Here is a 27,053-nt window from a genome sequence, read left to right as displayed (position 1 = left end):
GTTTTATAAGAAGGCCTGCAGTATTGTCTGTGGGAGTGCCAGGAGGGGTCCATGCCCTGAGTGGGAGTGGGACCCTCAGAGGTGGGTAGACATGTCTGTGGCCTCAATGGGATGCCCATCAGCAGTAGCTGGGCCTATGGCAGAGCATGCCCTGAAGGGCAGGGTCTCTGCTCCTGGGAATGAGAAGACGTGTCCAGAGCTGCCTGCCCCCCGCCATTTGCTGAGTTTCGGAGCCAGCAAGAGATGTGGTGGCTGGAGTGAGCTTTCTGTCTGCCAGGAGACAGCTCTGGGCCGCACGTGAGCAGGTGGATGTCAGGCTTTCCGGGCAGCACGTGCTGCAAGCCACCCTCTTGAGAATGTTGAAATGGATTTCCCGCAGACGTGTTGCTTCTTTACTGAAAATGCCCCTTGGGCTTTATGAAGCAATCGGGGTGGGGAGGGGGAGGAGGGCGATCCTCCAGTCTCGCACAGCCTCCCAGGTCAGTGGTACCCAGGGCCTACTGAGGCCTCTGAAGAACCAACCTACCCCCTCCCCTTTCTTTTTCCCTTTCAATTTGCAAGTCTCCACTTCCTGTTGGTCACCTTAGTTTCACATTGTGTTTCTTCATGTCTTGCTACTCTTTGTTCTCAAGCTGACATGACCCCTTGAGCTGTTTCCCAACCAGCTGGCCCAGTGCCCAGAGGCCTAGCCTCTCTAGGGAGGTAGCAGTTGGCAGCTCCAGGAGTGAGCCTGGTGGGAAGCATGGGGTGGGGAGAGATGCACAGTGGTTTCTTCCAGTGGCTGGTATGGGAGGGCAGCTCCAGCCTGCTCTGTACCTTGACTGCTGATAAGGCAGTTGTCACACTCGGAGCAGTGCCTCACCAGGCCCACCCAGCGACTCTGATGTCCAGGTTCAGGATTCGCCACCAGTGTGGCCTAGGCACTGCTCACCTGAGCTTGGTTCCCTGGGTACCAGCACTGTCTTGCCAATGGGTTCAGCCCCGGGCAAGTTCGCTATGGATTCAATGTGACCAAAGAAATTGACATCAAAACGTTCTTGGGGTGAAAGGGTTATACCCAACTTTATTTCCAGGTGGCAGGTCAGTCACTAGACTCCTGATCACTCAGAGCAAGTCTGCATGCAGCAAGCCGGTCTCTGCCTCTGGGCCCCTCTGTCCGCACAGCCATCCTCCAGGCCTCTCTGCACAGTCATCCCGCACAACCGTCCTCCGGGCCGCTGTCCTCGGCGCTGCCACCACTCCAGCCTCTGCTCTGCTCTCCTGCAGCCTTGCAGTCCTGCCACCGTGTTGTGCCCACCCAGTGGGTGGAGCTCTTTTTATAGAGTCAACAGCCATGTATTGCCCACAGGTGTGCAGTGAGCTAGTCAGCCAGGGCCAGGTGAGAATCCTGGCCACAGGAACTCTCATTTTATCCACAAGTACCAGTGGCAGCATGGCTTCCCAGGCCCACCTGCACAGGGTGGGCATTGGGATGGAGAGCCTACACTGAGTTACAGCTGTCAGTGCGGTGATGGTCCCATGGGAGAGAGAAGTAGGGTTGTGCCTGTGCAGAGAAACCAGACAGGGAGGTCAGGTAGTGGTATAGGCACATAACTTGCTCTTGTCTCCTGGTGGTGGAATTGCTGGTGACTTTAATTTTCTCTGTATCGTCTGTATTTTCTAAAATTTCTATAGTGATCAGATCTTTTATAATTGGTTTACTATAACATTATTTTGGGAGGAAAACACAAACCTATACTATCCTGTGGAGGCCCTAAAACATAGAGTTAAGAACACAGAATCAGAAAGCTCAGATTCAGATCCATCATTTATTAACTGAGGGACCTTAAGCAGGATACTCAGTCTCTCTGAGCCATCCTTGTTTGGACTACTGATATGTCTGAGCCATCCTTGTGAAGGATGAGAGAACAAAATGTATGGAACCCAATGTCTGATATATCAAATACACACAGACATGTATGTATGTATGTATGTATATGTGTATGTGTGTATATATAAGCTTTCAAGTTATATATGATTCATATATGTAAAGTGGAATTTGTATAAAACTACTGATCATAATGAACAATTCCAAATACTCATGAAGATGAGAGGGAAGGTACAGGAAGCTCAGGGAGCTGAATTCCAGGGGAAAGAGCTCTGTCCTTGCCTAGGGGTGGCATGTGCCTCAGTTTACCCAATAGCAACAGAAGGTTTCCAAGGAGGAACCAGGCCCATGTTTGTGGAGGATTGGGGGCTGCCAAAATTACAAATGCATGTATGTGTATGTGTGTATACATACCCCTGTATATGTATATACTCACATATATATATGAGATGGGGCAAGGGTGGCAGGAATACACCTTGGGCCCAGTGCCTGGACTCCCTGGGACAGGGACCCAGCACATGGCTACCTGGGGCTTCTGTGAGCTGGCATCTGCAGCCTCTTGCACCTCTCCAAGGCTCCTAATATCACGGCCATGTAGAAATTCTTATTTACCAGGGCAACTCTGCAGGTGAGAGCTATGGTATTTAATTTCAGCAAGCTTTCCAGAAAATCCCCCTCAACTAGAATCATCAAATTATTCTGGCACTGAGCCAGAGATTTTCAACAGTTTCACCTTGCAGGTGTCCTGGGGTTTAATTTTCCCCAATGCACCAGTGCCCGACTGCCAGCACCTTAAAGCACCATTTCCTAGAACAGGAATGTTGTTACTCTGCCCCCTGGAAAGGGGTGGTAGTGGCCTGTGGATAAAGAAATTTAACTTAAGAGTTTCCCCAAACTGTGAGATTTTTCCTGAACATGTTTCAGGGTGTGGATAAAATTAGAGTTCCTGTGGCCAGTATTCTCACCTGGCCCTGGTTGACTAGTTCACTGCACACCTGTGGGCAATACATGGCTATTGACTCTATATAAAGAGCTCTGCCCCGTGCTCTGGGTGTGACACGATGGCAGGGCTGCAAGGCTCCAGGAGAGCAGAGCAGAGGCTGGAGTGGTGGCAGCGCCGAGGACAGAAGCCCAGAAGATGGCTTTGCGGGCTGACTGTGCAGACAGAGGGGCCCAGAGGATGGCTGTGCAGACAGAGGGGCCTAGAGGCAGAGACTGTCTTGCTGCATGCAGACTCGCTCTGAGTGAACGGGATTTTAGTGACTGACCTGCCACATGGAAATAAAGTTGAGTATAACCCTTTCACCCCAAGAATGTTTTGCGGTCATTTTCGTTGGTCACACTGAATGCATAGCGAACATGCCTGGGGCTGAAACCCACTGGCAAGACAAAGGCCTCTAACTAGGTAATAGGAAGAAGCAGTGTAGTGTGCAGTATTTCCCAAACCAATGACCATAGAATCCTTCCCTTAAGGGAGCGTATCTTGGGACTGGGGCGTCATGGAACACACTGGGAAACATTGCCTTTGAAATGACTGAGTATAGAGTGTATAACTGATAATTCCTGATGCTCCCTGTTCTCTGTAAATGCTGACCTGCTTTCTCCTTGGAAAGCCTCGTTGCTGTTGGGTAGACTAAGGCACATGCCACCCCAAGGCAAGGACAGACTTGCTCTTTCCCCTGGAACTCAGCATCCCCAGTTTCTTGTACCTCCCCTCTGGTCTTCACAGGCATTTGGAATTGCTCACTATGTGAATAGTTTTGTTCAACCTAAGACTAGGAGCAAATCCTTTTTTGTTTACCTTTTCACTTCGAGTATTTGCCATTCCCCAAATGTGGAGGTTTGGGGATATATGGAATGCCTCTTTTGTGTCGGGTGTTGGGGTTCCAGAGCTGAACAAGATAAACCCAGTCGAGGGGTAAGGAAGGACAGCAAAACTAAACGAATGGATGGCTGGATGAATGAATGGATGACCAGTATCTGACAGGGACTTGGGACCAGGGAACACTTATCAGAAGTGACTTCTAAGCTGAGATCTGAAGGAAGAGTGGGTTAATAATGAGAAGTAAAACCAGGAGGCAATTAGAAAAATCACACAGTGCACAATACCAAGGGTTAAAATGAAGACTTACCTTCTCCCCTAATATGAGAAACCAGTATGACTGGCTGAACTTTACCTTCAGAATCCTCTGAGGTTAGCCTCCAATTGCCTACAGAGCCTGTGCGAAGAACACATGCTGAATTTTCTCCCCGTTATCCTGCAACAGTGGCAGGCCAGGCTCTCTGCCCAGCAGTCTTTGCTGGGCTCAGGCTCTGTTTTAACTGCACTTCAGGCTGGCCTTATGCATCTCCCAGGCACCTGTGAGCCCAGCACAGGTGTGGAGTCAGTGGAGACCAGACATGCGTGGAATGCCTGGCAGCCTGTCCCAGCGGCCCGCTCCTCTGTATATAGCTCAATTTCGGGCTTCTGTGGGTTGTACATCACTTGTCCTGGGCCTCTCTCAGATCATTGTCCCTCATGGATAATCCTTTCTGCTTTGGAACCCCCCAGGCAGAGCTATCAGTCAGCAAGGGGAGTCATTTCTGAAGGACTCAAACCTGACACCCTGACCTGACCTTCCTCCAGAACTCTGCTCCCATGTCACCCTGGGGTTTCTGCAGGGAAGGCTGCAGGGCTAGGTAAGGGAGACTTGGCAGGGGAGGGAGGGCAGAGAAGGCCACAGGTGGATGGAGGACTTCCCAGTGGTGTTTGCTCAGGTCACACCTGTGTGCATCAGAAAACCACCCCCCCAACTCCCTTCATTTATCCATGCGTTCATTCACTCACCCAGCAGATGCTCATTATCCCTAACTATGCCAGGTGCCAGGGGTGCAGCCAAGAGCTGAGAGAAGTGGCTCCTTCCCTCATGGAGATCACAGGGAGGGGGCAGTGGGTGCAGAAGGAGGACAGTTAGTAAACAAGCAAACCCTTCAGTCAGTAAGAACTGTCGACTGGGAATGCACAGGAGGGCGGCTAGGGAAGGCCCGGTGGATGCGGGAGCAGAGCAGAGACCACAAGGAAGAAAAGTGGCCCACATGTCCAGAGCGGGTCTGCTGAAGTCACAGCACAGCCTTACAGAAAAGCACGAAGCAACCGTTGCAAACATTGTTTCCCACGCTGTCTGAAGGGGAAGTGGGGCACACTTGTAGGTTATGGTCCCATTCTGTGAAAGTTTGCACAGAGGATAACATCTGAAGAATGCATGCAAGACTTAATAGGACTTTTCTCTGCATAAGGGATTATCAAGTGATATTTGTTATTTTCTACTTTTGAGAGTTTGTCAGTGAACATATAATTAATCCATAATAAAAAGGAAGAAGAAAGATCGGTACTTCTGCTTAGACCTTGGCAGGGCCTTGTGAGGAAAAAGCAGGATATTTAGCCTAGCACTGGCCTGGGAAATGTTATCATTAAAGGGCTGATTTTGTCAAAGTGAGGATACAGGAAGCCAGGGAGTCCTTGGGGTACAACTTGAGCAGACACCTTAATTCAGTGGATGTCTGGTCCCTTACTCTCCTTTTTTTTTTTTTAAACTGGAAACAGTAATTGAAGTAATACAGTGGTTTATACACTGAATTTTTTTAAATTTCAATCTTTTTTTGACATACATTCATTTCCAGTGTACAGCATAATGATTCATACTTGTATATATTGCAAAATGATCGCCACAGTGAGTCTAGTTAACCCCCATCATCACACAGTTACATTTTTTTTCTTAGGATGAGAACTTTCAATACTCACTATCTCAGCAACCTCAAATACGCAATACAGTATTGTTAACTATAGTCACCAGGCTGTACTTTACATCCCCAGGACTGACTGACTTTACATCTGGAGGTTTGTACCTCTTGACCCCCCCTTTCCCATTCACCCCCACCACCCACCCCGGGCCTCTGGCAGCCACTAATCTATTCTCCATCTATGAGTTCATTACTTTTTCATTGACTGTTTTTTCAAAATCCTCTATGTTGAAAAGCATTAAAGTAAAAATCACACAGGGCCCCAGCCCTCTGAGATAACCACTGTTCATGTGTTGATGTATCTCTAATCGTTTTTTTCCTAGCCCATTGTTACTATTTTTAAAAAGCAAACTGCTGTGATAACGGCAGCAGTAAGGTGGCTTTCCCTGCTAACTCTGCTGTAGCTGTCTGTCCCTGTGCGCCTGCCCATCTGCTCATCTCACCTGAGGAGCATGTGCTCTCCTGTCTGGCTCAGGTGATAAAGGGCCAGCAGCCTGGCCGGGAGAGTTTCAGGAAGCCTCTGCCTGCCGCTCTTCATCTGTGCCCTCCCTGCAGCCTTTCTGCTGGCCACACCAATGTTGCCCCTGGCCCAGCTGAAACAAAGGTCACCCTGCCTGGCAAGGCTCCTGCCCGCTTTCCGCCCTCGCTGGCTGCCGAGTCCTGCCAAGCGCCTGCCTGATCCTGGAGAGCTTTATAAGCCACCCCGTGCAGGCTGCTCTTTTGTTTCTGGAATCCAGGCCCCTTAGCAGAAGGAGCTGTCTTCATGCAACCTGGCTGCCGCCGTCAAGCTGCCTTAGGTCAAGAGTGCAGCTCCTTAGAGCAAAGCCCTTGTAATGAAAGCCTTTCTCCTGTAATTGGGTTGGGAAATAATCAGCTGGACTTTCAGACTAAACAGGGTAGGCATGCTGGTATGTCACATTGTTGTTCATTTGCCAAAGCATTGCCCTTCTCTGAGTGCCAGAAGCTGAAGCTCAGGGCTCCGAATTCCATTTGGCTTGGGGCCTCTGCCAGGACAGACTTGGGAGAGGCAGGTTTCCTTTCCTGCAAAGGCCTCAAGTAGAAAGCTTTATTCCACCTTACAGGTTCCTTTGAGAGGCCAGAGAGCTTTTGACAGAAGCAGATAAGCTCAGTTCAACTCAGGTTTGATTGCCTAAGTTGAAGGAAAATGCACCACTGCTTGCTGAGCATTATTAAGTTGCCAAAAGTCTACATTGTATGGCAGCATCACCCCCATTTTTCAGATGAGGACACTGGGGTTCAGAATTCACATGCCTGAAGCTAGTAGTTCACCTTGAGATTGAGTTGAGCTTCTACCCCAGAACTGCCTGACTTCTGTGCCAAGCTGCTCCCCCACATGTGGGGGGAGGAGTGTATTTGGTATAGGGCGGGATATCACTATATTCATTCTTTTTTTTAATAGACTTTATTTATTAGAGCAGTTTCAGGTTCACTGCAATATTGAGCAGAAGGTACAGAGTTCCCATATGCCCCCTCTGCCCACACACACGCACAGCCCCCCCACTGTCAACAGCCTTCTTCAAGTGGGACATCTGTTACGATGGATGAACCTAGGGACACGCCCTAATCACACAAAGTCCATAGTTCACATTAGGGCTCACTCTTGGTCATGTACATCTATGGGTTTGGACAACTGTATAATGACAGGTGTCGACCATACGCCACACAGTCTCACTGCCCTAAAAGTCTTCTGTGCTTGGCCTGTTCATCCCTTTCTCCCCCAGCCCCACTCCCGGCAAACTGATCTTTTTACTGTCTCCACAGTTATGCCTTTTCCAGAATGCCCTGTAGTTGGAATCACACAGTATGTAGCCTTTTCAGATTGGCTTCTTTCACTATGTAATAGGCATTTAAGGTTCCTCCGTGCCATTCATGGCTCTTCATTCTTTTTTACTCATGCAAATATTTTCGAGTACCTGCCTCTGCACCAGGCACATTCTGGGCACCAGGAAAATGGATCAGGCAAAATGGGGATGGCCCCTACTCTCTGGACCTATAGTTTAGCAGGAGACATAAAAAGAAGAAAATACTTGTCGGTGAAGAACAACATGCTGAGGGAGCGAACAAGGTGGACCTAATTTAGAATGATGAGGGTCAGAGAAAGCCCCTCTTAGGAAGTGATGTTTAAACTCATACTGAGGGATGAGCAGAAGTGGAGGTGAAGAGCATTGTGAGCAGCTGTGGTGCTTAGAATCCTCCCTACCCCAGAGACGAGCCTTTTCCTGGAAGCTCTGCTTTTCTGACTCATTCCTGACATGTATTGTTGCCTGTTGCAAAGGTCCATCCTTTTCTTCTGTGTACCGATGGCTTCCCATAAAAATGTGCTCAAGCCAGTGGACCCTTTTCCCAGAACAGTGTACAGAGGAAAGACCTCCAGTGTGTTGGTCTGAGCTGTCTTTTCCCACTTGGCAGAAGGGAAAATCTACAAGGAGTTAAACTTGGCTGAATTGAGCAGGGAGGGAAGTCAGAATGTTGCGTATCTGACTGGTGTTCTTGGGCTTTGAACTGCCTTGATGAGGGCAATACAGCCTGGGCCAAAGGTCACTTGTCTAATTTCCGGCAGCTGCTGCCTACAGAGCACCAAGGATCTGTAATTGTGGTTGCTTCTTGTCTTGGAGCCCTCTGCTTAGAGGAAATATCCTAGTAGCCTGCAAGCTTCTGGGGGCTGCTGGATGGTGGGGAGGGAGGCCACTGTTGGGGAATGCTGTAGCCCCACGTTGGCTGCAGTGCCAGCTGTCTGGCCATAGCCTGGGGCCTGGCTGAGAGATCTTCATACATGGCCACCCTGCCCATGTTGATGCCCTGCTCTAAACCCTTCAGTGGCTTCCCATTGCCCTCTTGAGTGGGCCAGGTATCTTCGCAGGGGACCCAGCTCACTCTCCCAACCTGCTTTGTCCAGGCACACCCTTCCTGTCCGGCTCTCCCAAGTGCTCCAGATTCCCGGACTGGGATACCTGCATGGCTCTTCAAGTGTCATTTTTCCTGCTGACCTTCCTTTTCTTCCCTGAATCTTCAAGAGGACAATTCCCAGATGTCCTTCTGAAACTTGGCTAGCTAGAGCTCTCCTTGACATCCCTGTGACCTGCTGCTCTCTGCAGAGGCCACACCTTGCTCAGCTGGGCCGGGGTGTTCTTTCCTCACCACTGCAGTTGGGTCCCCCTTGCCTCTCAGCTTCTCCCCCTCCCTCCCTCCATTCCTTTCACACTTAGTTACTGGGCACCTGACATGTTGTAGTCACACACTAGGGTGGTGGGAAAACAATGACTGCAAAAGCAGACCCAGGCCCTGCACTCAAACAATTTAAAATCCCTTGGTGGCCACAGAAATTCATCGATGAAGAGGAGTAATACACAAAGAAAGTAGGTCTCTTCTTTAAAGAAGTTAAACTGGGGATAAAAGACATCTCCATGACTTAAAAAAAAAGTAAAACGTTGAAGAAAAGAACACATGAAAAATCTTTTGGTCTCAGATTTATTTCAAATTAAGCCCTGGGGCCACAGACCTCTTCAAACTCAGTTTGTTTCCTCGCGTGTAAACATAAAGAAAAGGAAATAATCAGCTTTAAGCATTTTCCATGAGCAAAGCTCTAGGGCTCCTAGGTGCCGTGTACTGGCCCCGAGGCGCTCTGCAAAACAAGGCATAGAGAAGGGGCCCCAGCATGAAATCTCAGCTCCAGCTCGGCTTTCTGGGGAAGCTCTCCATTCACTCTGAGAAGAAGGGGGGCTTTCACAGGCTTTCCTTCATAGTGTTGGGTCAGTTTGGAATTCTGAATTGCCTTGTTACTTGATCACCATCTCTTAGCGGGTCATAAACTCCATGAGAATGGGCAGTGTGTCCATCTTTTTGTTTTAATAAGAGCTTTATTGAGATGTGTCACATGCCATAAAATTCACCATTTTAAAATACAAGATTCAGTTGCCTTTAGTATATACTTAGAGTTGTGCAACTGTCAATGCTATGTAGTTTCAGAATATTTTCATCCCCCAAAAAAGCCTCATGTCTGTTAGTTGTCACACCCTGCCGTTAACCTCTACCCCCCCAATTCTGGCAACCACTGATCTGACTTCTGTTTATATGGCTTTGCGTGTAATAGGCATTTCATATAAGTGGAATTTTACAATATCTGGCCTTTGATGACTGGCTTTTTTTCACTCAGAGTAATGTTTCCAGTGTTCATCCATGTTATAACATATATCAGTACTTTGTTCCTTTTTATGACCTAATAATATTCTATTATATGGATATATGTACCACATTTTGTTTATCTATTCATCAGTTATGGACTTTTGTGTTGTTTCTATCTGGGGGGGTATAAACTGCTGTAAACATTCCTATACAAGTTTTTGTGTGGCCATGTGTTTCCATTTCTCTTGGGTATTCACCAAGGGTTAGAATAGCTGAGTCACATGGTAACTCTCTGCTTCACAATTTGAGGAGCTGCCGAACTGTTTCCCACAGTGGCTGTACCATTTTACCTTCCCCCCAGTAGTGTCTGAGGGTTCCAGTCTGTCCATACCCTCACCAAAACTTACTTATTTTATGTTTGTTTTTACAATCTCATTGTGATCGTGGTTTGCGTTTCCCTGATGACTAGTGAAGTAGAGCATCTTTTCATGTGCTTATTGACTATTTCGCTCTCTTTGGAGAAGTATCTATTCAGTCCTTTGTTCATTCTTAAATAGGATGTGCCTATTTTACTTTTGAGTTGTAAGAGTTCTTTATATGTTTTGAATACAGTCTCTTACTGATACATATGATTTGCAAACATTTTCTCCCATTTTACAGGTTGTCTGTTCACTTTCTTGATGGTGTTCTTTGAAGCATGAAAGTTTTACATTTTAAAGTCCAATTTAGGTTTTTTTCTTTTGTTGCTTCTGCTTCTGGTATCATACGAAAGAAACCATTGCCTAATCTGAAGTCATAAAGATTTGCTCCTGTTCTCTTTTAGGAGTTTTATAGTTTGATTCTTATATTTAGGTCTATGTCTGTATTATTCCAAATTATATCCCCAGTACCTAGAATAATTCCTGATCTGTAGAAGGTACTTGGTACTTATTGAGTGAAATGAATGAATTACTATCTTTTGAGTGAATGAATGAATGAGTGAATGAGTGAATGAATGAATGAACAGGTATCTCCTAGTCCCAAAACTGTCACTACCTAGGTAAAGCCCGAGGCTTAAAAGAGTGGCATTATACAGAAGAGGGCACCAATTTGTTCTAATCTCATTTTCCATGTACTCGCCATTAATGAGCACATACTATTTATTCCTTTTCTACCAGCTTTTCCTTTCCAGTTTCTCCTCAGTTTTGCTTCTCTTCAGTTGCCCGATTTTACAAAATGTTGCTAAGATATTTCCTAAATGAATTGTGTCTACTTTAGTTAAATTGTAAACATGGAAGTATATAAGTTTTTTCCTGTCATAACAATCTTGGTCGGTTTGACATTTCTCTTGTTGGTTTTTCTTGTGTTAGACAAATAGGTGACAGGGCAGTGTGTGAGATACAGAGTAAAAGTTGCCTCCCAAGGGTGTGTGATGTCTGGAACTTACTTTGAGGAAAAAGTATATGTATGTGCAAAGAGAGAAAAGGTAAAGTGGCACCAACTCATGAATCTGGGCGAAGGGTATTTGGGGATTCTTAAAAAAAAAAAAAATTTTTTTTTTTTACATTGACTCTTTTTTAAAAAATTGTCTCTCATAATCCCATCCACAGAGGGAATTAAGGCATGGACGCTGACAGGTTACTGTGTGCTCGAGATGTTTATGTTCATGGTTCAGTTGATCCTCAGCGACTGAGGAGGAGAAAGAGGTGAAAGCAGCTGGCCGGGATGCTAGAGCCTGGCTGAGTAGTGGAACGGAGATTGGGATGTGGGTCTTTGATCTCAAGGCCTACAGACTTGTAAAGTCGTGTACATCTCAAATAGGAAACCCCTCCCAGGGGCACGACGGGCTTCTTTGGAGCCAGCCGTCTCCTTTACCTGCCTCTGTCATCATGTCCCTGCACTGCGAGTCTGCCATCAGTGAGGGCAGATGGGAGACAGTCCAGGAGTTTCTGTAATAGACGGGCTGCCATCCTGGGACTTGAAGGAAACGAGCAGGGTATGGAGAGAATTGGTGGCCCCTAAGCAACCAGCAGGCAAGCCCCCATGTCTCACTTTTCTTGGGGCATCCGAGGCTCCCGGGAGCAGCCCTGACCCCCATCTGCCCTGCCCGTCTCCAGGAGCTGAAGCTGCCCACCTTCCGAGCCCACTCCCCACTGCTGAAGAGCCGCCGGTTCTTTGTCGACATCCTGACCCTGCTGAGCAGCCACTGCCAGCTCTGCCCTGCGGCTCGACATCTGGCCATCTACCTGCTGGACCACTTCCTGGATCGCTACAACATCACCACCTCCAAGCATCTGTACGCCGTAGCAGTCTCCTGCCTCCTGCTTGCAAGTATGTGGAAACCGCTTTCTCTCCCATGCTGTGTCCTCCCAGTTGGTGAGCCTGGGTGCTCCCAAACCATTTTATATTTCTGTGCTCTTTGCACATCTTCTGTGTTCATCTGTAGCTGAATGCGAGTGATAGTAATAATCAACATTTGCTTTAGTATCTGTAATCTGCCAGGCTAAGTGATAAGGATTTTAATGGTTTCATCTTAGTGAATCCACACAGTGACCCTAGGAGACAGACACTTTTAGTACTCCATTTTACTGTGGCACAGAGAGGTTGGGACATCCAGCTAGTATATAGCACATGAGATTTGAACCCAGGACTACATGGTACCAGAACCTGTACTCTTAACCCCGTGTCACCTGCTTCCTGGCATATCGCCTCTGAATGAGCTGGGAGCAGAACCCTAGCAACCACTGCTCTTAGAGGTGTTCAGAAGTGTGCCTGCTTGATTGGGGCCCAAATAGGATCTGTTATGTAATCACCAGGCCTGGGCACAGGCCTCTTCAGGTTTGTATCTTTCATTGAGACCTCTCTGAGAACACAGTGTACCTTTGACCATGTTTGTCGGCTGTGACAGGCTGTGATCACTACTTGAATATGCTGCTGCTTAGTTATCTGCTTAAAACAGAGTTCTCCATGCCACCCTGCTGCCTAAAATTACCCCCTGGTTTGCCAGTAGTCTGAGCATAGGGACCAGCCATCAAGGTGCTGCTTCTCTGAGCTTGTGCTTTTTTCCTCTTCAGTCCCTGGGAGTGGAAGCCGCCTCTGTCACAGAACCTTGCGTATGCTGTTCCCTCTGCCCTGAGAGCTTCCCCTCCTCGCTGCCACCCCACGCCATCCATCTGGTCCTAGCTGGACACCACTCAGGCCCCAAATCCCTAAGAAAGCCTTCCCCCACTGCCCTGGGTAAGTTCTCCCTGGTAGTCCCATGGCATTGTGTACCTTTAATTAACACCCACCTCCCCCACTAAACAGTGAGTTTCAAGTCAGGAAAGGAGCTTGGCACATACTAAAACCTCAACAACAAAAAAATTTGTGGATTAAGGAACTGAATGGAGTTAGGGGTTCCTTTAGAGCTGGGCTTCCACACTTCTCCAAATGGCCCTTAATGCAGAGGAGCAGAACGCCCCAGAATGGCCAGCTGCGTCGTAAGGGTTCCTTGACATTTAGTATGTCCTCTAAAATTCAATCAGATTTTAGATTCTCCTCTGCAATGTATTATTGTCCTGTTTTATTGTACAGGCCCCTTCTCAATCCTTGAATCCCACTAATGCCGCGAGACGATGGCACCATTTTCTCCTGTGGCATTGTCTGCACTTGGCACATGGCCATGAACCCCCACGGGCATGATCCCCAGCCCCAGAAGCCTGGCTGTAGAGTTCCCTCGAATTCTGCCTTATTTTCTCCCCCAGCACCTTCCACCTACTGTTCGTTATCATCCTTTCAGCTGCTTTGGGTTTACAGGCTCCCAGTTTGGGATTTCCTCTGCTCTGGGGTTGCTGGAGTGCCCGTGTCCTACAGAGGAGCCTGTCTTGCTGGGAGTCCAATCTTTTGCAACTTCAGAGTCCCAAATCCACATTCAGCCCTTGCATCTTGGGAAGAGATGCAGGGCCTGGGAGACAGCCCCATCAGGGAGGGCAGAGCAGGCGTCGTGTTTCAGGCAGCCCCCGGGAAGTCTGCGTTGTGACCTTTGGCCTGCTGCTGTCTGTGATCTGTGGCCTGCATCCAGGCCCCCACGGGGGCAGGGGACTCAGATTCCCACAGGGCTGTGGAAGCCCCCACCCCCCGCAGCCCTCCCAGCGTCTGTCTTGGGGGCTGGGACACAAGGCTCACAACTGGAGACCCTTTTGTGCTGCTCGGCCATGGCAGAGGGAGGGGGCCCTTCGGATGGAGAAGCAGACACCCCACCCACATGTCTGAGGGAGCAGCCAGCCTCAGGCTGCAGGAACGGATTTTTCAGGACACCTGCCATATGCTCAGATGCCCAAGGAAAGAAAAGTTTCCATGACAGCCTGAAATCCTATTCGGTCCTCCCTCCCCTCCCCCCAGGCCTGCTGTCAGCCACTAGGGGGGTCACCTTGCCTCAGGAGGTTTTGAGTCCTGTTAATTTGGTACCAAATAATTCCCAGATAGGCAGAGTGACAGTTCTTGGCCCCCCACCTGTCAGGTCTTAGGTTTTCAGGCTGCCCCCAGATGAAGGCCTTTGTGCAGATGGAACCTTCTCACCTACACACAGCCCCTTCTGCCCTCCATAAAACAAGGGTCAGCCAAGGGCCCATGACTACAGGCCTGTGGGAGGTGGAGAAAGCAGGAGCTTCTAGATTGTTCCGTGGCAGACAAGTGGCAAAGCCCTCCTTTGTCTCCTTATGACCGAGTTAAGTGTTTGTGTTTCCTATCTTCACACAGGATAGAATCCTTTGTAAACGTAGACGAGATGTAAATAGTCTGGAAATATAATAGAGCCACTCACTTCTTTAATCTTTCATCTTACACAGCACCTCTCCCCCGAACGTCTTGCTGGAGTTGTGTAATTAGAAGGATAGTTTGACAACATGGAAACCGCACGGCTTCCAGGTGAGCTGGCTCTGGCAGCGCACCTTAACAGTCGTCGTCCCCCGGGCAGCAGCTCCTTTCCTGACTGGGCCTTTCCACATGCCTGGCCCTGTGCCGAGACTTCACACACATACCATGTGGAACCCTCACAACCAGCCTATGTAGTCGTGCTGTCATCTGCCCATTCTCTAGGTTTAGAGAGGCTGAGGAAGTTGCCCAGGGGCACACAGCTGGAGTTTTACTTTTATTATTCTTTAATCAAGATAAAGTTCATATCACAATGTAAAGTTCACCACTGGAACCATTGTAAAGCATACAATTCAGTGGCATTTAGTGCATTCACACTGTTGTGCAACCATCAACTCCCTCTGGTTCCAGAACATTTTCCTCACCCAAAAGGAACCCTTTCACCCGTTAAACAGTCACTTCCCGTTCCTTCTCCATCTCAGTCCCTGGCAACCACTCATCTGTGTTCTGCCTGTGTGGATTTGCCTGCTCTGGACATTTCAAATGAAAGGAGTAATATGGTGTGTGATCTTCTGTGTCTGGTTTGTTCACATGATGTTTTCAGGGTTCACCGTACTGCGGCATGTATCCACACATTCCTGTTCTGGCTGCCGAGTATTCCATTGTGTGGGTACCACAGTTTGCTAATCCGGTCATCTGCTGGTAGACATTGGGGTTGCTCCCACTTTCTGGTCACTCTGACTGGTGCTGCTATGACCCTTCAGGACCAGCTTTGTCTGACCACCTGTTTTCAGTTCTCTGGGGCATGAGACTAGGAGTGGAATTGCTGGTCATATGGTCCCTCCATATTTTTTTTTTTTAAAGGACATGAGTTTTGCTTTTGCCTGATTGTTGCTGCTCAGAGTAACTGGGAGTTGATTCCTTAGCCCCAGAGCATGGCCCCTCCTGAGGAAGGAGAGGAGTGGGGAAGAAAACCAGAAGGCCCAGAGGCATGACCAGTTGCCTTTGGTTGGGGTGGTGTGGCCTGAAATGTAAGACCTTCTTGTTATGATACAAAAGGTATGAAATACATTGTTAAAAAATAGGAAGAATTCAGAAGGTACCTAGTATAAGAGATTAGTTTTCCTGAAGTCCATAGTTCCATTCCCACAGTTTGGTGTGTGTCCTTCCAGACCTAGATATACTTGCATGTTTTCATAATTGGGAAAGTAAACCCATTTTCACTTACGAAGTGGGGGGAATGAATCACAGATTAGACCCATGTAAACTACCCAGTAAACAAAACCACCCGATTTCCTATCTTCCTCCCCTTTCTATCCTTTTATTTTCCTCTCCACTTAATCCCAATTCCATCAGACTTTCTCTTTGCACACCTCTGTTTTCTTCCTTTGTCACTTCCAGGCCCCTCCCACTCTTCAGAAAACAAGGTTTCTCGGTGCTGAGTTGCTGTGCTCTGTTCTGTGTGTCCCATCCTGCCCCTGGCTGACCGCTCCGGGTGTGTGGAACACAGCAGAAGCTAAGGGTGACGAGTTCATCTATTTATTGGGATACAGTTCCCAACTTCAGGTTTTTGTAGGTGAGGCCAAGTCCTATGCTGGCCTTCATCTCAGCCCTTGTCTTCCTCCCTGGGAGAGGGAAGCCCAAAGCAGGTTGGAGGTCAGTCTCATGGCCACTTTGCCCAAAGCAGGAGGTCGGTCACATGGCCACTTTGCCAGGGAAGGACCCTCCCTGGGCACGGTCCTCCTGCAGGGCAAACTAGGTGATGCTCTGCCTTCTTGTCTCAGCACTCACATTGTGAACAAATGCCCTTTTCTCGGTCTATTTAATGCCATGTTTTCTCGTTTTTCTGCTTTTGGTGGTCTTGCTGTTGAAAATGGCCCCAACTGTAGAGGTGAAGTGCCGCCTAGTGCTCCTGAGAGCAAGAAGGTGCTCATGTGCCTTATGGAGAAACATGTGCCTCAGATAGGCTTTGTTTAGGCGTGAGTTATAACGCTGTTGGCTGTGATTCAGTGGTAATGAATCAACAGTATATTAAAGAGAAATACACAAAACAAGGTTAGATATAGATTGGTTCATGAAACTGTGATCAGAGGCTCACAGGAACCTAACCCTATACCATCCCCTAGGAGCGTGGTCAGTATTCACAGCATTCACAGTGACTTTACAGAATGTAACTGCTGCAGATAACCAGAACTGACTGTATATTTACACAGGTGGGTTTATACCAAAGGGGCGTTTTTCATAGTACATTAGGGAACATCTTTCCTGTCCACCTAATTTATGTTACTACTCTTTTTATTGACTACAGAGCTCTCCCTGTTACATGCACTGCCACCTATTTAATGACTCCTCTGTCAATGAACAGTTAGATAGCCATCCTGTTTTTCCACTAAAAAATACAACTGTCTTTTTTCCTCTGTCTTTAGGCTGTGAGATAAATTCTCAGAAGTGGAATTGCTTTGACCAAAGGTGTGTGCATTTAAGATTTTATAAGTAATACTAAATTGCCTTGCAGAAGTTTTAACCAATAACTGATGAGATGCCTTTTTTCTTAAATTGAACTTAATTTGCTGGAGCCTTTGGAACTTCAATTCTCCACCTAAACAACAAACCATCAGAAGAGGAGCAATGTCCCTCCTCCATCCTGGCCCCTCACCAGTGTCCACTAGTGGCTTTTCTTTTGTGCTCCCAGCAGGCAGGGCATTTGCATTCCACCTTCTGCTCTATCCTGTCCAGCTTGACCATGTAAGAAATGACTTCCCAGACCAACTTCCTTTCAGACTCACTAAGGCAGAAAGTGGTAGCCCCATCTCCTAGGGCAGGGACCAGGAAAAGCCAAGGCTGCTCGGCGCTTGTGCTCTGACCTCAGGAAATTCTAGCAAAGGCCTGTCTTCTCCCAGTAAGCCAGCTTCACTCCCTGCCACTCACCCCTGCCTCCTTCCCCTTGCTTCCCCCTGCTTTGATTATTTGGCAACTTGTTGCCTCTGAGAAGCAGCTTCTTTGACAGCAGGGCAGGGAGACAGGATGGGGTCACGCCGTTGGAGATCTCCAAAACTTGAAAGTAGTCTTAATCCCTCCCGGTAGACAAAGATGAAGGAAGGTGCCCTCTTCCTGCCTGGGGAAGCTAAGCACACCAGCTCTCTCCAAAGCTGGGAATATTTGAGATGCCTCTGGGGCACTAACTGTAGACAGCATATGCAAACGGGTGCTTTTTCTAGGTGATCTTTCTCAGGAGTGTACACTTTAGACAAAGCATGAGATTTATTTATGGAGTTAAACCCAAATCTGTAAGGACATATGGCCACCCCTGTACAGGAGATAATTTAACGACTCCTGTGTCTCATGCAAGAGTGGCCAGGAGGAATAGTACATTTCCTCCCCGCCGTGTTTTCACATTTCAGAAATCAGGATGGGTCTTACATTTGATGTATGCTCTTAATATGACAGTTGTTTATGATTTCCTCCAAAAAGCTGCTGCAACATCAGTGGTACATCTTCTAATCAATGGCATTTTGGTGGTGGTCACACAGCATAAGGCAGATCGGAACAAGTGTTCTGCCATGTGTGGGCCACGCTAGCAAATCGGGTTTGGGACTCCAGTGTTACAGTACAGTCAGTGAGTGAGGACATGGGGATTTTCCGTTTCCTGTTCCCATCTCTGTAGATTGGCAGGCTTAGAGCTATTCTGAGCGGAGAGACTGTGTGAAGTGCCTGTCAGGAAGTTGGCTGGCTGGAAACCCAGAAACTGTACATTTTGCCATAGTAACTCTGGTGCGCCAGACCTGTTTGTCTAGGGACTGGCGTTCTGAGCTGTGTGTGTTGTTTTAGGGGGTGATGAGGAGAAAGGGGAGTCTTAAGCTGCATGAGTTAATTGAACGTGGCAGTGTTTGGGAGCCCTTGACCACCCCACAAAGGTAAATCATTCAAAGAAACTTGTATTTAATCTCTGCTGTGTACCAGACACTGTCAGCCCTGGGGAGACGGGAACAACAGGAATGTCTACAGCTCCTGTCGTTGAAGAAGATTCATTCCACACATACTTACCTACTGTGTGCTGAGCCTGGGACACAGTGGGGCACAAAACATATCCAGTCCTCTCCCTCATGTGGCTTACGGTCTGGAGACATCTCATAAAGCAGCAGCCTTCAAGCCAGGCATCCCTGGGCACATGCCAAGAACAAGAAAGTCCATGGGCCCTAACTGTTAGGAGAACAGCCTGACTCACACCCCTGGCAGGAAGATAACCAGAGCACTGCCATCAGGTGCACTCTGTCTCCTCTTCATACTGTCTGCCGTTTGGCTGCTGGGAGCTAGGCATTCATTTTTATTTTTATTTACTTACCCTGAACCCTTACCACAGTGAACACTTGTGTTTTGTAGTACTGTCTCCCCTTTATGGGCAGGATTGTGTTACCCCCATTCTTCTGTTAATGCCCACGTGGAAGAGGGCAGAGCTTTCAAGTTCTTATTCATTAGGCCCCTTACTTCCTGGGAGAATCGCTGGCAGGTTCTTCCTTGCCTCGCCTAGGAGACCCAGGCTTCATGGGGTGGAGAGTTTACATCCCTCCCTGGGCACAGCAGGCTGCCTTCTTCGCTGAGTACCCACTGTCTAGGCAACATTGGCTGTGACAGTACCAGAAGAGCAGCTTGGTTTTAAAATCACTTTCAGACCTGAAAGAAATATGCTAGCCTATTATCCACTGAGTAGTAACATTAGAGATTATTTTTATGTTAGATGTGTTTGCCAGAATTTTCAAGATTGCCTTCAAGGAGCATGCATTGCCTCTCCCTGCCTCCTAAATTTCCATTTTAATTACAAGCATTTCAGAGGAGAGGAGCCAAGATGGCAGCGTGAGTAGGGCAGTAGAAATCTCCCAAAACCATATATATTTTTGAAAATACAACTATTCCTAATAGAGACACCAGAAGATAGAGCACAACAGCCAGGCTACATCTACACCTGTGAGAACCCAGTGCCTTGCAAAGGGGGTAAGATACAAGCCCCAGCCCGGCAGGACCCGAGCATCCCTCACCCCAGGTCCTGGCGGGAGCAGAGAAGTCAGAGCTGGGAGGGAGAGGGACCCCAGGACTGCTAATCACCCAGCCCCAGCCATTCATACAAGGAACACAGACACACAGTGCGTGGGGTGCTGTAAACTAGGGAAACGGGACAGAAAAGCCTGTGAGCGAGTCCCCGCAGCTGGCGCCCCTGGGACAAAAGAAAAGCTAGTGCTTTTTGAAAGTCTTAAAGGGACGGGGGCCTCACACCTGGACGGAAGCATCCCAGGACACTGAGCCCAGCATCTCAGAATCCCAGGGAACTCTGGGCACCCTAACCCTCTGGGAGGCAGTGCAGCTCTGAGGCCCCTCATGGTGATAAACAGCCTCCCATATATTCCCCCCCCCCAGCGTGGCCCCACCATAGCAGGGGAGCAGCTGCGCCCACAACAACCGCCTAGAGCCTCCTCCGCAGCCACCCGGGCCAGACTGAGGCTGTGTCGGTGCGCAGCTGCCCAACACAAGCCGCCTAGGGGTCGCCATTCTCACACGAGAGGAAGGCAAGGAGCAAGCAGGAAGGGACTTTGTTCTCCCAACTGACACATGCGCCAACTGCCCACAACTACCTCTGTCACCATGAAAAGGCAGAATAATTTGATCCAGACCAGAATCACAAAGACAACCCCCAAGAAGGAGCCTGGGGAGATAGATTTAACCAATTTTCCTGAAAAAGAATTCAAAGTAAAGGTCATAACCATGCTGATGGAGCTGCAGAGAAATATGCAAGAGCTAAGGGATGACATCCGGAAAGAGATTACAGAAATGAAACAATCTCTGGAAGGACTTAAGAGTAGACTGGATGAGGTGCAAGAGGCCATTAATGGAATAGAAATCAGAGAACAGGAATACAGAGAAGCTGAGGAAGAGAGAGATAAAAGGGATCTTCAGGAATGAAAGAATATTAAGAGAACTGTGTGACCAATCCAAACAGAACACTTTCCACATTATAGGGGTACTAGAAGAAGAAGAGAGAGAAAAAGGGATAGAAAGTGTATTTGAAGAAATAATTGCTGAAAACTTCCCCAAACTAGGGGAGGAAATAGTCTCTCAGACCACAGAACTCCCAACAGAAGGGACCCAAGGAGGACAACACCAAGTCACATAATAATTAAAATGGCAAAGATCAAGGACAAGGACAGAATATTAAAGGCAGCCAGAGAGAGGAAAAAGGTCACCTACAAAGGAAAACCCATCAGGCTTTCATCAGACTTCTCAACAGAAACCTTACAGACCAGAAGAGAATGGCATGATATATTTAATGCAATGAAACAGAAGGGCCTTGAACCAAGGATACTGTATCCAGCACGATTATCATTTAAATATGAAGGAGGGATTAAACAATTCCCAGACAAGCAAAAGTTGAGGGCATTTGCCTCCCACAAACCACCTCTACAGGGTATTTTAGAGGGACTGCTCTAGATGGGAGCACTCCTAAGGCTAAACAAATGTCACCAGAGAAAATAAAATCACAGCAAAGAAAGCAGACCAACAAAATACTAACTAAAGGCAAAAAATAAAGTCAACTCCTCACAAAAGCAGTCAAAAGAAACACAAAAGAGCACAGAATAAAACACCTAACATATAAAGAATGGAGGAGGAGGAATAAGAAGGAAGAGAAATAAAGAATCCCCAGACTGTGTTTATAATAGCTCAGTAATTGAGTTAAGTTAGACAGTAAGATAATAAAGAAGCTAACCTTGAACCTTTGGTAATCACAAATCTAAAGCCTGCAATGGCAATAAGTACATATCTTTCAGTAATCACCCTAAATGTAAATGGACTGAATGCACCAATCAAAAGACACAGAGTATAGAATGGATAAAAAAGCAAGACCCATGTATATGCTGCTTACAAGAGACTCACCTCAAACCCAAAGACACACAGACTAAGTCAAGGGATGGAAAGAGATATTTCATGCAAACAACAGGGAGAAAAAAGCAGGTGTTGCAGTGCTAGTATCAGACAAAATAGACTTCAAAACAAAGAAAGTAACAAGAGATAAGAAGGACACTACATAATGATAAAGGGCTCAGTCCAACAAGAGGATATAACCATGATAAATATATGCACCCAGTACAGGAGCAACAACATATGTGAAACAAATACTAACAGAATTAAAGAAGGAAATAGACTGCAATGCATTCATTTTAGGAGACTTCAACACACCACTCACTCCAAAGGACAGATCCACCAGACAGAAAATAAGTAAGGACACTGAGGCACTGAACAATACACTAGAACAGATGGACCTAATAGACATCTACAGAACTCTACACCCAAAAGCAGCAGGATACATATTCTTCTCAAGTGCACATGGAACATTTTTCAGAATAGACCACATACTAGGCCACAAAAAGAACCTCAGTAAATTCCAAAAGATTGAAATTCTACAAACCAACTTCTCGGACCACAAAGGGATAAAACTAGAAATAAATTGTGCAAAGAAAGCAAAAAGGCTCACAAACACATGGAGCCTTAACAACATGCTCCTAAATAATCAGTGGATCAACGACCAAATTAAAATAGAGATCAAGCAATATATGGAGACAAATGACAACAACAACACAAAGCCCCAACTTCTGTGGGATGCAGCAAAAGCAGTTATAAGAGGAAAGTATATAGCAATCCAGGCATATTTAAAGAAGGAAGAACAATCCCAAATGAATAGTCTAAAGTCACAATTATTGAAATTGGAAAAAGAAGAACAAATGAGGCCTAAACTCAGCAGAGGAGGGACATAATAAAGATCAGAGAAGAAATAAATAAAATTGAGAAGAATGAAACAATAGAAAAAAATCAATGAAACCAAGAGCTGGTTCTTTGAGAAAATAAACCAAATAAATAAGTCCCTAGCCAAACTTATTAAGAGAAAAAGAGAATCTACACACATCAATAGAATCAGAAATGAGAAAGGAAAAATCATGACGGACCCCACAGAAATACAAAAAATTATTAGAGACTACTATGAAAACCCATATGCTAACAAGCTGGAAAACCTAGAAGAAATGGACAACTTCCTAGAAAAATAATTGCAAACATTTCAGTGTCTAGATAGGAAAAGTCTCTTCTTTGTCACTGACATGTTGGGGTTTCTGGGACTTGATTCAGACCAACAAATGGAAGTTGGCTGGAGACTCCTGGCTCTGCTTTTTGAGCCTATGCATGTTAGCTGACCTGGATGAATGCTTCAGCCTTCAGAACCAGCTCTCATGTCTGTTCTCTGAAAGCAGCTCCCATTCTAACCTTGAAAGAAGTGGCCAAGTTTGCTTCTCCTCCTCCTCCTTGCTGCTCCCAGCCAAGGTTGGAAGAAAGGACCCGGGGCCTCTGATGTCCACGCCTTGGGTACTGCAACCCAGGACTCGGTCTCTGTTCTCTCTGCACCTGGCAGCCCAAGACCAGGCAGCCCCTGGTAAGCTGGGGGTGAGCATTCTGCACAGCAGTGACCTTCATTACAGGAGAGAACTCCAGGACATTTCCTAACCTCTGGATCCCTGGAGGGGCCAAGCTCTGGGACATGCTGGTTGGCTGCAAAAGGCTTTTAACAGTGAAATGGGTGGGAGCTGCCCATGCTCCCCATCCTCCATGGTCTTCGCAGCTCCCTCCCTTCCCTAAAGACCCTCAAAGTACTGTTTTATAACTGGAGAGTTTCTCCCTCTGTCCCTGGCTTTCTCTCTCCACCACAGGATCCTGTCCAGAACCTAAACTTTCACTGCAGCTGTGACTCACTGCATGGTTGGTCCTCAATCAGCAGAGGTTTATGAAGAAGAGTGTGTTCTAGTGTTGTTCACTGGGCACTGGGCACCACGCTCAGCACCCTCCTGTTGTCCTCACCACAATTCTGTCTGCTTCTGTTATTCCCACTGCACAGGCCCAAGAGGTTGAGATTTGCCCCAGACCACATGCCAAGCCTGCACAGAGCCACAGCCCAGCACTGAACATGTGCACACTCTGCCCATCTGCACTGCATCAGAAAGTCCGACTGCATTTCAGAGGGTGCTGTCCTCAGGTGCTTGCCTGCTAGGCATAGAAAAGTGCCCCTTTGGGGACAAGTAGGAACCACCCTTCCAGCCTCCAGTAACCACACAAGACCAGAGGTTTTTTTAATGGAGAAGCTGGTCTGGGTAGAGGAGTATTACAGAAAGTATCCCCTTAGAGGGTCACTCTTACACTTCAGTTTCACTATTGGGGAAAAAATACTAAGTCCTGTTAATCTTGCAGATCTTCAGTGGAAAGGTTGTAGAATTAAGTCACTGAATAGCCTGAGCAGAGGGGAGGGTGAACAAGAGCATTTCTGGAGAACTGGTGGTTAGACAAGGAGTCACAGCCACATCCATGGGAATTCCTGCTCCAGGATAGCTGTACTCATTATAGATACTTTCTGGGGTTGAAGGAATCCTCGTGACTGTATCTGAGATTTCCTTCTTGTGGCATAGAAAGCTCTGGACTTTGGAGCCATTTATTCACTTGTCAAAAAGTAACAAAATCAACTCTTTATTGAGTAATAACTTTATGACAGGTGCTGTGCTGGTGAAGGAGACCTGTAATATGCTACAAGACAGATGGTGGAAGCAGATAGCTAGGCTTTTAATTTTGCTTTGTCCCTCTGAGCTGGGTGATTGGGTCAACTCGCTTAACCTGTCTGTTTCTGAGCTTCTGATTCTATGTGGAAAACACTGCCAGCCTCTGGGATTGTTGGCAGAATGATCTGAGATCACTGAGAAGGGCATAACAAGCACAGTCCACGGAGGCCTCCCCTCCCTAGGGCCTGCCTGCGTTTCTTGATTGCTGCTGTGCATGAAACCTGGCACTCCACTGGGGACCCAAATGTGAAACTCCCTGCCCTCCGAAGGCTCAAGTCCTGGGGTGTGGGTTCTTTGCCTCTTGCTCATTGGCCGAGTGACCTGGGAAAGTCCCACCCCTCTGGGGAGGACCCATCTGGGAAAAGGCCTTAGACCCCACACTCCCCTTTGCCTCCCTTTCTGTGAACTTTACCCAACTAGTAGGATTTTAGAAGATTCTAGAATAAAGACCATGTTCAGTAAAGACATCAGTGGCCACCACCATTTATGGAGCACTTCCTGTGCCCCGGCCCCTGTGCCAGTCGCGTTACTTGCTACCTCCCTGGGCATCCCTACCACCCTTTGAGGTATGAGTTTCCAAGTGATAACCTGAAGTCACACAGGTTATAACAGGGGAGCAAGGATGGAACACTGGTACCTGAGCCTGAACTGAGGCTCTGGGGGTGGGCATCTCACCTGTTCCTGGTCCGGACCTCCCCCAGAATCCAGGCTCCCCCATGTCACAGGATCCTCAGCCCTCCTTTAGTATTCTCAAAACTGGCTGTCAGTAAAGCTGCTTGGTTTCCACCCCTTTTGGTAGCTGGGAGGTTCTCTCCCATCTGAGGGAGAAAGAATTAGCATCAGAAAGGTCTCCAGGCAGGCTGGAGCATGGGACATGCTGGCTGGCTGCAGAAGGCTTTTAACAGTGAAATGGGTGGGAGCTGCCCATGCTCCCCATCCTCCATGGTCTTCGCAGCTCCCTCCCTTCCCTAAAGACCCTCAAAGAACTGAGGAACTGAGGGGCCTGCACTTCCTCCCAGGCCCCCTGATCCTGGAAAGCCCTTTACTCTTGGGTCCCCATCACCTCCACTGCTGAGCACTCCCCACCTCACCTGGGAAGATGTCAGGGCCATCTGGAGGGTCAGACAAGGCCAGGAAACCATTGGGGTGGCTCTTTTGCCTCTGGCCTGCCTTCCTCCCTTCCCTTTTTTAGCACCATAATGAGTAGGACAGGCTACTGAGGGGTGCAGGGTAACCACAGGGCCTCAATTCCTAAGCAAATTTTGTTTCTCATTCTCAAATGCAAAGAGGGGAAGAAAGACTCTAAAACAATGGCCCTTGGGGAAGAGTACCTTTGCCTGCTTTAAAGGCATATTTCTTTGGTAAAGAAGAGTAGCCAGCTGTGGCTTTAAAACCTGGTTCTCTTTAGTTGGAAACTGGCCTCATATCTGAGCCTCGGTCTAACCCCTGAATGGGCAGCGGGCAACCCTGAATGGGTCGGTAAATAGGCATCTGGCTGGCATGAGGACTGTTGGGGAAATTGACTGGGAGCTGTACTGATACAGCCTGTCGAGTACAGTGAACAACCTGGGCCTGGGCACTGGAAATGGGGTGGCACCAACATTTTATAGAATCCCATTCTGTGCTCTTTGTCTTTATATTTAAGAACTTTTCTACAGGCATAAATGTTGATGATTTTTGGAGGTGGGTAATGCATTCATGTGGGTTCATTATAACATTTCTCCTTTTGTGGGGGAGGTGTATATTTTACATTTTCCAAAATGAAACTTTTTTAAGCGATTAAAAATATTGCTTCTGTTTGCTCTAAATTAGAAAAGTCAGGCATTTGGTCTGCTTAAGGCTTGATTTCTGGGACAATAGTTGAAAGAAGAAAAGCCATCCTTAGAGTAGTCAGTTCAGAGAAACAGACAGAATAGTGGTTGCCAGGGGCCAGGGGGAATAGGGAGTTTTTGTTTCATGATACAGTTGCAGTTTTGCAGGATGTAAAGAGTTCTGGAGATGGGTTGAACAACAATGTGAATGTGCTTAATGCCAGAGTTAAATGGTGATAAATTTTATATTATGTGGGCGGAGCCAAGATGGTGGCATGAGTAGAGCAGTGAAAATCTCCCAAAATCATATATATTTTTGAAAATTCAACAAATACAACTATCCCTAAAAGAGAGACCAGAAGATACAGGACAACAGCCAGGCTACATCTACACCTGTGAGAACCCAGCGCCTTGCGAAATGGAGAAATGGGTAAGATACAAGCCATGGACCTGCAGGACCCGAGTGCCCCTCACCCCAGCTCCCAGCAGGAGGAGAGGAGTCGGAGCGGGGAGGGAGAGGGAGCCCAGGACTGCTAAATACCCAGCCCTAGCCATCTGCACTGGAGCACAGACACACAGTGCATGGGGTGCTGGATACTAGGGAAACGGGACAGTAAGACCTGTGAGCGGATCCCCACAGCTGGTGCCCTTGGGAAAAAAGCGAGTGCTTTTTGAAAGACTTAAAGGAACAGGGACCCCACAGCTGGGCAGAAATGTCCCAGGAAACTTAGCCCAGCAGCTGGGAATCCTGGGGAACTCCGGGCGCCCTAACCCCCTGAGCGGCAGCACAGCTCAGAGGCCCCTCACAAAGATAAACAGCCTCCCGCCCATTTCCCCTCCAACGCCGCTTTGCCATAGTGGAGCAGCAGCCTGAGGCAGCAGGGCAGAGCTTCTTTCACAGCGGCCGGGCAAGAATTAGAAACCCCATCTGTGTGCAGCTGCCCAGCACAAGCCACTAGGGGTCGCTGTTCTCCCAGCCAACAC

General features: G+C 47.6%; 1 protein-coding gene across 2 annotated transcripts in view; it reads left to right on the top strand.

Moving 5' to 3' along the window:
* The window catches only part of CCNJL (cyclin J like), a 47,282-nt gene that overhangs the window by 6,711 nt on the left and 13,518 nt on the right, over positions 1 to 27,053 (top strand). For both annotated transcript variants that reach the window (XM_017660124.3, XM_073231676.1), the window contains exon 3: positions 11,887 to 12,100. In XM_017660124.3, the coding sequence (XP_017515613.3) occupies positions 11,887 to 12,100 (214 nt within the window). The remainder of the gene's footprint in view (positions 1 to 11,886; positions 12,101 to 27,053) is intronic.

The sequence above is a fragment of the Manis javanica genome, chromosome 1 (genome assembly GCF_040802235.1).
Source record: "Manis javanica isolate MJ-LG chromosome 1, MJ_LKY, whole genome shotgun sequence".
Taxonomy (NCBI): domain Eukaryota; kingdom Metazoa; phylum Chordata; class Mammalia; order Pholidota; family Manidae; genus Manis; species Manis javanica.
Note: the sequence above shows the minus strand (reverse complement) of the source record. Positions and strands in the feature narration are given on the sequence as shown.